The sequence below is a fragment of the Chiloscyllium punctatum genome, chromosome 13 (assembly GCF_047496795.1).
Source record: "Chiloscyllium punctatum isolate Juve2018m chromosome 13, sChiPun1.3, whole genome shotgun sequence".
Lineage (NCBI taxonomy): Eukaryota > Metazoa > Chordata > Chondrichthyes > Orectolobiformes > Hemiscylliidae > Chiloscyllium > Chiloscyllium punctatum.
In genome coordinates, this window is record NC_092751.1 from 79750423 (window position 1) to 79764844 (window position 14422).

Consider the following 14422-nt stretch of genomic DNA (forward strand, 5'->3'; position numbering starts at 1 on the left):
TTGATATTGAGCAGTAGTTTCTCTGGGTGAGTCTTTGTAATGGATAATGTCAGGAAACAGGTTGAAAGCTTTGTTTTGCTGTGTTTTAAGATTTTTCCTAAAGTTTTATATTTAGATAGATTGGCTTTTAATTTACTTTTCCTTTCATGTAATAAGCTTTTGTTGTTAAAGAAACTCTGTCACTTCATGTGAATATGATTCATGTAATAAGCTTTTGTTGTTAAAGAAACTCTGTCACTTCATGTGAATATGATTAACAAAAAAAACAACACAAGCCAGAATTCATTCTGGGACCCGACATGTCGAGTTGGAATGTTAAGTTAGCCTTAACAAGCATGACTGCCATTGGGTATCGCCAGAAAGCTCTCTGCTGAGCCCTTCAAAGGTGGGAGCAGGGCATCCAGTGGGAGCAGTGTGGAGACTGGTGACTTTATCCTGGCTGTTGTGAGGTGATTTGCAGCACTTCTTTAAAAACTGTCCCTTTAAGGATCAATTGAGCAGTTGGAGTAGGTACTGGTTACACTCAAGACTGGCATTTTCAGGAAATGGGGCCTCTAATGCAAAAGGTTTTTGGGACTAAGGTCCTTGAACTGCAGCCAATTTGGTTTGCGTTGCTCCCAGGGATCTTTGCTGCTCCTGTTTCACTCTGGCCATCTCGCCCCCTGCTCAACTGAGTGATCCAACCCTCCTATTGTGCTGGGCCTGCCAACTGAAGCCAGACTCACCTGAGAAGAACTGGCCTTTGAATCCTTTCTTGGACACTGTGTTGTCAGACTTGAACTCGATCCTCATGTTGTTGAACTGCGACGTGATGATGTCGGGCTTCTCAGAGCCACAGAATCTGCCATGTAGTTTGGATTCAGAGGAGAGGCCGCTATGAATCTCCACATAGTCATACTTACAGACCTGGCAAAGTAAGCACACGGTGTGTTCCCTCAGTATGTAATCCACAGCCTCTCACTACACAGAAAACAACAGCCTAATCCTACTCAGACCGACTTTCAGAAGCTCGATCTGAGCCTGCCCTGTATAGAATCATCAAGTAGTTACTCTGCAGAAGGCCATTCAGGCCATCGTGCTAGTACAGGTTATATCATCTTGTGCCAATCCTGTCTCTGCCTTTTTCCATATGCCAGGACACCACACCTACCCAAATAATCCCAATGCCCCCCATCTTGAAAGCCTGGATTGAACCTGCTTCCACCACACACCCAGGCAGTGCATCCCACACACCAACTACTTGCTGAGTGACTGTCTCCTCTCCTTATACCCAGTGCTTGGGGTAGCACTGTAGCTCAGTGGTTAGCACTGCTGCCTTACAACGCAAGGGACCCAGGTTCGATTCCAGTCTCGGATGACTGTCTGTGTGTTGCACATTCTCCCTGTGTCTGCGCGGGTTTCCTCCGGGTGCTCTGGTTTCCTCCCACAGTCCAAAGATGTGCAGGTTAGGTGAATTGGCCATGCTAAATTGCCCTTAGTGTTTAGGGATGTGTAAGTTAGGTGCATTAGTCAGGGGTAAATGTACAGTAATAGGGTAGGAGAATGGATCTGGGTGTGTTACTCTTTGGAGAGTCAGTGTGGACTTGTTGGGCCAAATGGCCTGTTTCTGTAATATAGGGAATCTAATTTAATCTTGGATCTGTGAGATTTGGCATTACAGAAATTATAGACACTGTTCCTGGTGATGTGAGGTCACAAATCATAGCATCCCTACATTGTGGATACAGGCCCTTCGGCCCAACAAGTCCACACTGAGCCTCTGATGAGTAGCCCACCCAGACCCACTCCCCATTACTCTATGTTTACCCCTGACTAACGCACCTAATCTACACATTCCTGAGCACTATAAGCACGGCCAATTCACCCTAACCTGTACATCTTCGAACTGTGCAAGGAAACCAGAGCACCTGGAGAAAACCCATGCAGACACAGGGAGAATGTGCAAACTCTGCACAGTCACCCGAGGCTGGAATCGAACCTGGGTCCCTGGCGCTGTGAGGCAGCAGTGCTAACCACTGAGCCACTGTGCCACTCTTTTAGAAGCTGCTTTCTTAAGAAGGGTTACACCCGAAACATTGACTTCTCCACCTCCTGATGCTGCCTGGCGTGCTGTGCTCTTCCAGCCTCCTGCTTGTCTACCTTGGATTCCAGCATCTGCAGTTTATCGTTTGTCTCTTACTAGTCTCTCTATTACTTAGTGACTGTTCTACATGTATTGGTCAATTATTCAATAAACCATCACCAGCAATCACTTGCAAACAAGAATTGAACACCACTTACATGCAGCATGAGGAATATGCACAGCTGGATTTGGAATCGATAGGTACTGAGGGGGGTGTCAACCTGAACCTCTTCAAAAATGGACAAAGAAAAGGTGATAAATTCAGAAGTGTGTCTGTGTGCATGCTTCAGCTGTGTGTGTCTGCAAGTGAGGTGTGTGTGTGTGGTATTTTCAAGGTGCATTTGCTGGTGGCTTTAATAAAAAGTTAAAAGGTAAAGTTGCCACAGTCCTACCAGACCATTGAGCTGCTCTCTCATTAGACAGGGGTGACTGGTGGTGGTTCAACCTGAGAGGGGAGAGGTTGAGAAGGACAGCCCTTCATGGTGACCTCAGCCAGTGCGGAAATTGAACCACCATTATTAGTGCCATTCTGCATCACAAACTAGCCATCCAGCCACCTAAGCTAACTGATTTTCCCCCACCCCCAGATACAGGACATCGTGGAGAAGAGCAGCTAGATATTAGCAAATTGTGGGACGATTGTAGTCATGTCGCCTCACTGTGTGGGTGTGCACTTGTCAGTTAGAAAGAAATAACAGTGAGTCTACAAAACCTCCAGATGTGCTGTGATAAGCAGACACCTTCTGGATTGGAGGTATACACACAATCCCATTTCAAAAGATGTCCTCTGCCCCAGAGGGTGCAGTCTGCACTTGGGACCAGGCCATTCACCTTTGTCTAGTCAAGACGTTGAATACCATCCCCCGCACAGTCAAAAATCACACAACTCCAGTGTGTGATTTTCGACTTTCTCCACCTCAGTCCAACACCGACACCTCTAACATTATCGCTCCCCACACAGGGAGCATGTGGACAGGTGGACGATCCACTCATGGCTACTCTGTGACTGTTGGCGCCACTGGAGTGCATTATGGGTACAGGGGCACAAGCTGCTGTTGTTGGGATATCATCAATTGGAAGCTGAGCTCAAGTGACAGCCTCAGCACGGTCACTTACTCAGGAGCAGCGAGGAAACTCGAGGTGTTACTCACGTCGTTACCCTCCAGCTCAAACACCTCGAACTGCAGCGAGATCCGGTACTGGGCAGGTGCCACCAGCTGCCACACACAGTTCTTGTTGGTCGGGTAGTCCTTGGGCCAGCCTGGGCTCGTGACGGTACCATTGAGTTTGGTGAGAAAGCCCCCACATGCAGCTGCGGCACAATGGAAAAAAACAAGCAAGTCACCTTCGGCACAGTAAGGAAGGGCACTCACAGCCTCATGTCAATAGCTCAAGATCGATCTGAATTTAAAGCTCGCGTTTACAAGTGACCTTGTCAGATGTTGATATAAAAAGAAAAACCTCACATCAACACGCTCACAGTTTTAAACCTTACACCTTCCTCCCACAGTCCATGAGGTCAAAAGTTAACTTGTTTGATTTATTTGGAGTGAATGGGCTCCCATGTATTCAGGGTAGTGAAGGAGGTGTTTAGCAGGCTTGTCTTATTGGTCAGTGCATTGAGCATAAGAGTTGGGAGGTTACGTTGCAGCCATATAGGACACTGGTTGGCCCACTTTTGGAATACTGCTTCAGATCCTGGCTATCAGAAAGATGTTGTGAAACTTGAAAGGGTTCAGAAAATATCTACAAGGATGTTGCCAGGGTTGGAGGGTCTGAGCAAAAGGGAGAGGCTGAATAGACTGGGGCTGTTTTCCCTGGAGGGCTGAGGGGCTGAGGGGTGACCTTATAGAGGTAGATAACATGAGGAGAATGGATAGGGTGGATAGCCAAGGTCTTTTTCCCAGGGTAGGGGTGTCCGAAGCAAGACAGTTTAGGCTTGCGATGAAAGGAGAAAGATATAAAAGGGACCCAAGGGGCAACCTTTTCACACAGAGGGTGGTGCATGTATGGAATGAGCTGCCAGAGGAAGTGGAGGAGGCTGGTACAATTACAACATTTAAAAAGCATCTGAAGGGGTAAATGAAAAGGAAGGGTTTAGAGGGACTGAAAACAACAAAGTGCTGGAAATGACAGTGGTTGAGGCACTTCACATTAGCACTGACAAAGCGTCATCGAGACTCGAAACATGAGCTTCCTCTCTCTCCATGGATGCTGTGGTTTCTAGCAATTTTTTGTTTCCACTACAGATTCCAGCATCTGCAGTTGTTTTCTCCTACATAGGCTTTAAAGGGATATGGGCCAAAAGCTGGCAAATGGGAGTAGATTAATTGAGGTCAGCATGGACAAGTTGGACCAAAGGGTCTGTTTCTGTGCTGTATGACTCTATCTGATCTTTTCATAGAATCCTTACAGTGCAGAAGCAGGTCAATTCAGCCTGTCAAATCCACGCTGACCCTCTGAAGAGCGTCCCACCCAGATCCACACCCTATCCCTTTAACTCTGCTTATCCCATGGCTAATCCACCTCGCCCACACAACCCTGCACACTACGGGCAATTTAGCATGGCCAATCCATCCTAACTGGCACAGCGTTGGACTGCAGGAGGAAACCGGAGCACCCAGAGGAAACCCACGCAGACACAGGGAGAATGTGCAAACTCCACACAGACAGTCACTAGAGGCTGGAATCGAACCCTGTGAGGCAGCAATGCTAACCACTGAGCCAGAGTGCCACCCTTCACTCCAACTGGAGTCAGATTAGTTTCCCTACAGTGTGGAAACAGGCCCTTTGGGCCAACAAGTCCACACCGACCCTCCAAACAGTAACCCACCCAGGCCCATTTCCCTTTGACTAATGCACCGAACACTATGGGCAACTTAGCATGGCCAATTCATCTGGCCTGCACAGGTTTGGACTGTGGGAGGGAGAATGTGCAAACTCCACACAGACAGTTGCCCAAGGCTGGAATCGAACCTGTGACCCTGGCGCTATGAGGCAGCAGTGCTAACCGTTGAGCCACCGTGCCACCCTTGCTAGTTTGAAAACATTCAGAGCATGGGACATCACTGCATGGAGAATGTAAGAGTGTGGTGAGGCAGAGGATGGGGAGGAAGGGGATATTAATACTCTACCTGAACAATGCTCAAAAGCACTGTGACACTTAATGGAAAAGCAACATTTTTCGCACAGCGAGTACTAGGTCTGGAATGCACTCCAGGAAATGTGGTGGACGAAGGTTGAATTGGGTAAAAACAATGACTGCAGATGCTGGAAACCAAATACTGGATTAGTGGTGCTGGAAAAGCACAGCAGTTCAGGCAGCATCCAACGAGCAGCGAAATCAACGTTTCGGGCAAAAGCCCTTCATCAGGAATAAAGGCAGTGAGCCTGAAGCATGGAGAGATAAGCTAGAGGAGGGTGGGGGTGGGGAGAGAGTAGCATAGAGTACAATGGGTGAGTGGGGGAGGAGATGAAGGTGATAGGTCAAGGAGGAGAGGGTGGAGTGGATAGGTGGAAAAGAAGATAGGCAGGTCGGACAAGTCAAGGAGACAGTAACTGAGCTGCAAGTTTGAAACTAGGATGAGGTGGGGGAAGGGGAAATGAGGAAGCTGTTGAAGTCCACATTGATGCCCTGAGACCGACTTGACTATCTCTGACACCTCGCTCCCCTTCCTGGACCTCTCCATCTCCATTAGTGACGACCGACTTGACACTGACATTTTTTACAAACCCACTGACTCCCATAGCTACCTGGATTACACCCCTTCCCACCCTATCTCTTGCAAAAATGCCATCCCGTATTCCCAATTTCTCCGCCTCTGCCGTATCTGCTCCCAGGAGGACCAGTTCCACCATAGGACACACCAGATGGCCTCCTTCTTTAGAGACCGCAATTTCCCTTCCCACGTGGTTAAAGATGCCCTCCAACGCATCTCGTCCACATCCCGCACCTCCGCCCTCAGACCCCACCCCTCCAACCGTAACAAGGACAGAACGCCCCTGGTGCTCACCTTCCACCCTACAAACCTTCGCATCAACCAAATCATCCGCCGACATTTCCGCCACCTCCAAAAGGACCCCACCACCAGGGATATATTTCCCTCCCCACCCCTTTCCGCCTTCCGCAAAGACCGTTCCCTCCGTGACTACCTGGTCAGGTCCACACCCCCCTACGACCCACCCTCCCATTCTGGCACTTTCCCCTGCCACCGCAGGAACTGTAAAACCTGTGCCCACACCTCCTCCCTCACCTCTATCCAAGGCCCTAAAGGAGCCTTCCACATCCATCAAAGTTTCACCTGCACATCCACCAATATCATTTATTGTATCCGTTGCTCCCGATGTGGTCTCCTCTACATTGGGGAGACTGGGCGCCTCCTAGCAGAGCGCTTTAGGGAACATCTCCGAGACACCCGCACCAATCAACCAAACTGCCCCGTGGCCCAACATTTCAACTCCCCCTCCCACTCTGCTGAGGACATGGAGGTCCTGGGCCTCCTTCACCGCCGCTCCCTCACCACCAGACGCCTGGAGGAAGAACGCCTCATCTTCCGCCTCGGAACACTTCAACCCCAGGGCATCAATGTGGACTTCAACAGCTTCCTCATTTCCCCTTCCCCCATCTCATCCTAGTTTCTAACTTCCAGCTCAGTTACTGTCTCCTTGACTTGTCCGACCTGCCTATCTTCTTTTCCACCTATTCACTCCACCTTCTCCTCCTTGACCTATCACCTTCATCCCCTCCCCCACTCACCCATTGTACTCTATGCTACTCTCTCCCCACCCCCACCCTCCTCTAGCTTATCTCTCCATGCTTCAGGCTCACTGCCTTTATTCCTGATGAAGGGCTTTTGCCCGAAACGTTGATTTCGCTGCTCGTTGGATGCTGCCTGAACTGCTGTGCTCTTCCAGCACCACTAATCCAGTAGAAGGTTGAATTGAGCCATTCAAGATTTTGTTTGGATAGTACTTGTGTGCAGGGATGTGGGAAAAGGCAGGAGATTGGCACTTACGGGATAGAAACAGGCAACTTGGGCTGAGTGGCCTTCTTCTGCACTCTAATAATGCTGTGGTTCTGTGACAGCAGAAAACAGCAACATAGACGTTTACAGAGAAACCCCACATTCACAGCAACAGCCTGAGGGACAGCTTATCAGCTGGGGCGCTGGTTTAAGGTCTTTTCAGAGAGATAGCATCTCAAAGAAGCCTGCACCCATTCAGTGCTGCCCCTGAACGTGAGCCAGACTAGGAAAAGGAGGGGAAACTGAGGACTGCAGATGCTGGAGGTCAGAGCTGAAAATGAAGAAGGGCTCATGCCCGAAACGTCGATTCTCCTGCTCCTTGGATGCTGCCTGACCTGCTGCGCTTTTCCAGCAACACATTTTCAGGAGAAGGAGGGCCTTGAACCACTGAACGGAAATTGGGACCAAATGAATCTCACTTCAAACATGGGTAACGAGGGAGCAGGGAGAGTGGCAGGGAGGGAGTGGGAAGAGAAGGACGGGGAGGCACTAGGAAGGAAGAGAGGACAGGAGGGGGAGAGACTGAAGGAGGTGCAGAGTGACGAAGAGGGCCTCACAGACAAGAAGCTCTCAGAGTTACCTTCACACGTCCTGCGGTCTGCAGCCAGCTCAAAGCCTGGCTCACACGCACAGCGATAACTGCCCAGAGTGTTCACACAGTGCTGCTGACAACCCCCATGGTCCGGCCGGGCACACTCATCCATCTCTGCAATACCAACATCAAACAACACAGGTCACCCTCAGACAGAGGACGGGGACAGCTATGGGGGGACAGTGTGTGGGAGAGAGCGCACGGGGGCTGAGTGGGAGGGAGGGAGAGACAGAGAGTGGGTGGGAAGGAGAGAGGTAATGGGTGGGGGAGAGAGCAAATTGGTGGGGGAGAGAGAGTGTGTGGGAGAGAGGGTGAGCAGGCTGGGGTTGGGGGAGTGGGAGAAAGAGACAGAGAGTGGGTGGGAGGGAGAGAGAGGGGGAGGGAGGGTGGCTGGGTGGGAGAGAGAGAGAATGGGTGGGGGAGAGAGTGTGTGTGGGAGAGAGCGCGAGCAGGCTGGGGTCGGGGGAGTGGGAGGAAGAGACAGAGACAGTGCATGGGAGGGAGGGAGAGACAGACAGTGTGGGTGGGAGGGAGAGACATAGAGAGTGGATAGGAGGGAGAGAGAGATAGTGGATGGGAGGGAGAGAGTGAATGGGAGGAGAGAGAGAGAGAGAGAGACTGGATGGGAGGGAGGGAGAGAAAGAGAGAGGATGGGAGGGGAGAGAGAGTGTGGGAGGGAGAGAGAGTGTGTGGGAGGGAGAGAGATTGTGTGGGAGGGAGAGCAAGCAGGGTGGGGTCGAGGAGATTGGGAGGAAGAGACAGAGAGAGTGGATGGGAGGGAGAGAAAGAGTGGGGGGGTTGAGAGTGAGAGTGGGTGGGGAGAGTGAGAAAGTGAAGGGAGGAAAGAGAGGAGGGAAAAGAGGAAGTGGGTGGGAGACAGGGGCCAGAGGGAGAGCAAGGGGAGTGACAGGAGAGACGGAGGGGAGTGACCAGAGAGACAGGGTCTGGTGGATAGAGGAGGGAGAAGAAGGAGACAGAGGAGGGAGGTGGAAGAGAAGAGAGAGGGGGATAGTGAGGGAGAGGAGTCGGGAGAGTGGGTGGGATATGAAGAGGGAGGGGAAGGTGTGGACAATGGAGGGGATGTGAATGAGGAGGATGGAGAGAGGGACAGAGAGGATAGACATTTCAGAATGAGGAGCAACAGAAACATATTGCCGGCAGCTTCACAGCGAAGGGACTGTTCTAATCCTCTCCTTTTATCTGAGCCCAGTCCAATTCCCACTGGCTACATTCCCATCAGGAAACTGAATTGATGAAGCTGCTCAGTCCCTTCTAGACTCTTCCCTTCCTACTCACCCTGCCATCCAAACCTTGCAACAGAAACAGACCATTCAGCCCAACATCTCCATTTTGCCACTCACTGAAGCAAAGCTGTGCTTAGGCTGATCAGATTCCACCTTTCCCCAGGAACTTTGATTCCTTCATTGATTAAAAAAAAATCTATCTACCCATCTCAGCCTTATTGAAGATCCTGTCATTTAAAATCCTTTGGCCTTGTTCCAAACATTTCCCCTGCACCAGATTTTACAGCATTATCCCTCCCTATCTCTGTAACTTCCTCCAGCTGCTACACTCTTCCCTATCTCTATAACTTCCTCCAGCCCCTGCATCCTCCCTATCTCCATACCCTCCATGGCACTAGACCCTCCCAATCGAACATCCTCAAGACCCCTACACGCAGCCCCTACAACTGCCATATTTCCGCAACTTCCTCCAGTCCCTATGCCCCTCCCTACCTCTGTAATATCTCCAGCCCCTACAACCCTCCCTATCTCTGTAACATCTTCCAGTCCTTGCACCCCACCACATCTCTGTAACCTTCTCCAGTATCTATATCGCTTGCTATCTCTGTAACCTCCACCAGCCCTGAAATCTCTATAACCACCTCCAGCCCCTACACCCCTCTCCATCTCTATAACCACCTCCAGCCCCTACACCCCTCTCCATCTCTATAACCACCTCCAGCCCTACACCCCTCTCCATCTCTATAATCACCTCCAGCCCCTACACCCCTCTCCATCTCTATAACCTCCTCCAGCCCTACACCCCTCTCCATCTCTATAACCACCTCCAGCCCCTACACCCCTCTCCATCTCTATAACCTCCTCCAGCCCTACACCCCTCTCCATCTCTATAATCACCTCCAGCCCCTAGACCCCTCTCCATCTCTATAACCTCCTCCAGCCCCTACACCCCTCTCCATCTCTATAACCTCCTCCAGCCCCTACACCCCTCTCCATCTCTATAACCACCTCCAGCCCCTAGACCCCTCTCCATCTCTATAATCACCTCCAGCCCCTAGACCCCTCTCCATCTCTATAACCACCTCCAGCCCCTACACCCCTCTCCATCTCTATAGCCACCTCCAGCCCCTAGACCCCTCTCCATCTCTATAACCTCCTCCAGCCCCTACACCCCTCTCCATCTCTATAACCACCTCCAGCCCTTACACCCCTCTCCATCTCTATAACCACCTCCAGCCCCTACACCCCTCTCCATCTCTATAACCACCTCCAGCCCCTACACCCCTCTCCATCTCTATAACCACCTCCAGCCCCTAGACCCCTCTCCATCTCTATAACCACCTCCAGCCCCTACACCCCTCTCCATCTCTATAACCACCTCCAGCCCTACACCCCTCTCCATCTCTATAACCTCCTCGAGCCCCTACACCCCTCTCCATCTCTATAACCACCTCCAGCCCCTAGACCCCTCTCCATCTCTATAACCACCTCCAGCCCCTACACCCCTCTCCATCTCTATAACCACCTCCAGCCCCTACACCCCTCTCCATCTCTATAACCACCTCCAGCCCTTACACCCCTCTCCATCTCTATAACCACCTCCAGCCCCTACACCCCTCTCCATCTCTATAACCACCTCCAGCCCCTACACCCCTCTCCATCTCTATAACCACCTCCAGCCCCTAGACCCCTCTCCATCTCTATAATCACCTCCAGCCCCTAGACCCCTCTCCATCTCTATAATCACCTCCAGCCCCTACACCCCTCTCCATCTCTATAACCACCTTCAGCCCCTCCACCCCTCTCCATCTCTATAATCACCTCCAGCCCCTACACCCCTCTCCATCTCTATAATCACCTCCAGCCCCTACACCCCTCTCCATCTCTATAACCACCTCCAGCCCCTAGACCCCTCTCCATCTCTATAACCACCTCCAGCCCCTAGACCCCTCTCCATCTCTATAACCACCTTCAGCCCCTCCACCCCTCTCCATCTCTATAACCACCTCCAGCCCCTACACCCCTCTCCATCTCTATAACCACCTCCAGCCCCTACATCCCTCTCCATCTCTATAACCACCTCCAGCCCCTACACCCCTCTCCATCTCTATAACCACCTCCAGCCCCTACACCCCTCTCCATCTCTATAACCACCTCCAGCCCCTAGACCCCTCTCCATCTCTATAACCACCTCCAGCCCCTACACCCCTCTCCATCTCTATAACCACCTCCAGCCCCTACACCCCTCTCCATCTCTATAACCACCTCCAGCCCCTACACCCCTCTCCATCTCTATAATCACCTCCAGCCCCTACACCCCTCTCCATCTCTATAACCACCTCCAGCCCCTACACCCCTCTCCATCTCTATAACCACCTCCAGCCCCTACACCCCTCTCCATCTCTATAACCACCTCCAGCCCCCACACCCCTCTCCATCTCTATAACCTCCTCGAGCCCCTACACCCCTCTCCATCTTGATAACCACCTCCAGCCCCTACACCCCTCTCCATCTCTATAACCACCTCCAGCCCCTAGACCCCTCTCCATCTCTATAACCACCTCCAGCCCCTACACCCCTCTCCATCTCTATAACCACCTCCAGCCCCCACACCCCTCTCCATCTCTATAACCTCCTCCAGCCCCTACACCCCTCTCCATCTCTATAACCACCTCCAGCCCCTAGACCCCTCTCCATCTCTATAACCACCTCCAGCCCCTACACCCCTCTCCATCTCTATAACCACCTTCAGCCCCTCCACCCCTCTCCACCTCTATAACCACCTCCAGCCCCTACACCCCTCTCCATCTCTATAACCACCTCCAGCCCCTACACCCCTCTCCATCTCTATAACCACCTTCAGCCCCTCCACCCCTCTCCACCTCTATAACCACCTCCAGCCCCTACACCCCTCCCTCTTTCTGTAACCTCCTCCAGCTCCTGTACCTCTCCCTATCTCTGGAACCTCTAGTTCCCACAGCTAGGTCAGTGAATGTTGGGAATATTGCAGGAAAAACTCCTGAGTGATAGAATAGATCTTCATTCATAAAGTCTCTGATTAATCATTGGTTTGCTCCAGGGAAGTTTGTGTATGAGAAATATAATTGTCCATTTTCAAGAGGTAACTTGGGGGAAGGGAGTGGAGTTGGTGGCGGGGGCAGGGGGTGGGGTCGATGAAGGGAGTGTAGGTGATGTCATATGGATTTGGATTTTTTGAGGTTTTTAGGAAGGCCCCAAATAGCAGACCATTCACAAAAGTATAAACCCAAAGAATTCAAATGCGTTGAATCAGAATTGGGTCAGAAACCAGAAGCAAAGTGTGTTGACTGATGAGTGTTTGTGTTTGGGAGGCTGTTTCCAGTGGGATTCTGTTGTGGGTGTCACTCTGGTCATGAAAACATGGCTATGATTGAGAAACTTGCACGGATACAGAAACTGGCTGTGTAGTGATGAAGAGAGACTCCGACAGAGCGGTCAGCTGAATAGATTAGTGGCCAACGGAGTCCAGTCCAGGGGAGCCTGAGACAATGCATTGGGAGAAGGATTAACAAAGACAACGAAATAAAATAGCGTCCTCAGGGGAGGTGGTGAGAATGGTTAAGATAGTGAACAGAGAGGGAGAGTGCAGTTATGCTGGGACTGTATAAAACAGGAATTAAATCACAGCGAGAGTGTTGTGCACAGTTCTGATCGCCACATCAAAGGTCAGAAGTGACTGCACAAGAATGGACGTAAAGCAGTTTTACTAAGATTGGAAAAATGTCACGATGAGGGAGGATTGGACAGGCTGGGTTGTTTTCCTCAGAGCCGAGGAGATGACGTGGGGATTAGTGGAGGGTATTTAACAAATGAAGGGGTGTTGATACAGTGTACAGGTCAAATCCTTGCTTGCAGGGTTGGTAACTAGGAGATGATTAAAAAGGAATCAGCAGAAGGATCAGAGGTGAAATTATTTCACTCTGAGGGTGTGAGGTGTTTGAAACTCACTGAGTGAAAGACTAATGATGACAGAGAACCTCAGCACCAGTCACAAACATGCTTGGATTTAGGATCAGAGGTGGGAAATAGGACATAGCAAATAGGCTCTTTTTTGTTGGTCAGCATGGGTATGGTGGGCCAAATGGTCTTTTTCCTTCGTTCTATGAGTTGCACTTGCACAAAACCAACATTTTTAGGTGGCTGTGTTGGCTGCGAACTTAGGGAAAATACAGATCTCAATTCCAGTGTTGCCCCTTCACCTGAATAAACCTGTTGGACTATAACCTGGTGTCATCTGACTTCTGACGTTGTCCACCCCAGACCTACAGCAGCACCTCTCCACCATCAATTCCAGCAGTTCCCAGCTATCACAGCAGGTGGAGCTCTTGGGCAAGGCCAGGAGACTGATTTAAATGGGCAGTGTTCTCTGAACCCAGCTGCTGGATGCAAGAGACCAGTCGCGTGGCCTGGCTTAACAGCTCAGAGGCAGGACCTCTGATGGTGCTGCACTCCCTCAGCACCGCACTAAAGCATCAGTCTCGTGTGAATTTGGTCAAGTCTGTGCAATGAGCATTGAACACAGAACCTCTGGCTCAGGGGACTAGTGTGAGTCACTGATCTCGAGGCGATATGGCGATATTGCTTAGCCCGACTCCCACAGCAGAATGGAAACCTGGTCATTGGAATACCGGGATAAGACTCTGCAATCAGGGACGGGATATCGCTCCAGGATATACCTGTGAAACATAAACAGAACTAACACAAGGACAGAGCACAACGAATTGTGATCTGGAATGTGTTACCTCGCGAGGGAACAGATTTGATCATTTTCAAAACAGAATTGGGATAGAAATGAAGACAAAACAAAATTAATGGAAGCTCTAGCAAAAGAGTTGGAGAGTGGGTCAGACTGGATTGCTCAGTTGGAGAGCCACCATTGGCTTGACGAGTTGAATGGCCTTCATTCTGCGCTGTCACATTCTGAGAGAAGGGCCAAACCCACCCTTGAAATAGTTTGCTGCGAAACCAGCCTTGCTGATTGAACCGTCCGACATAAACCTCATCCAGAGTTTGTTGGAGCTGGACTTGATGTCACTCGGTTTATTGTAACCACAGAACTGGCCAATCAGGGGCGAGGTAGCACTGTCTCCATCACGCACCTCCAGGTAATCATACGCACAGCTATCGTGTCTTTCAATCTGCAAACAGCAAAGAGGAAGCTCTTTACAGAGCAGGCACTCTCAAGAGTCCAAGCCACAAAATCTGATCACTCAACATAAGTGGACAAGTCACAGAACGTTCCAGTAAGTCAACCCCAACCATATTTTCATCGCACCCCAAGACCTTATCTCTGTAAAGTTCCATGTTGCTGAATTGACACAAGTTTCCCATTGTGTGAGGAAGCGAGCTGAGCTCCTGGATACTGGCTGCTCTGGGACATGGAGCTGGATCCTCAATTAAC

At 50.7% G+C, this 14422-nt stretch overlaps 1 protein-coding gene across 1 annotated transcript in view; it reads right to left on the reverse strand.

Moving 5' to 3' along the window:
* Positions 1-14422, reverse strand: part of LOC140484563 (tolloid-like protein 2) — a 174573-nt gene that overhangs the window by 21966 nt on the left and 138185 nt on the right. The window contains exons 12-15 of the mRNA XM_072582942.1: positions 13964-14159; positions 7727-7852; positions 3274-3434; positions 726-906 (exon numbers count right to left, since the gene is read on the reverse strand). Coding sequence (XP_072439043.1) covers positions 726-906; positions 3274-3434; positions 7727-7852; positions 13964-14159 — 664 coding nt within the window. The remainder of the gene's footprint in view (positions 1-725; positions 907-3273; positions 3435-7726; positions 7853-13963; positions 14160-14422) is intronic.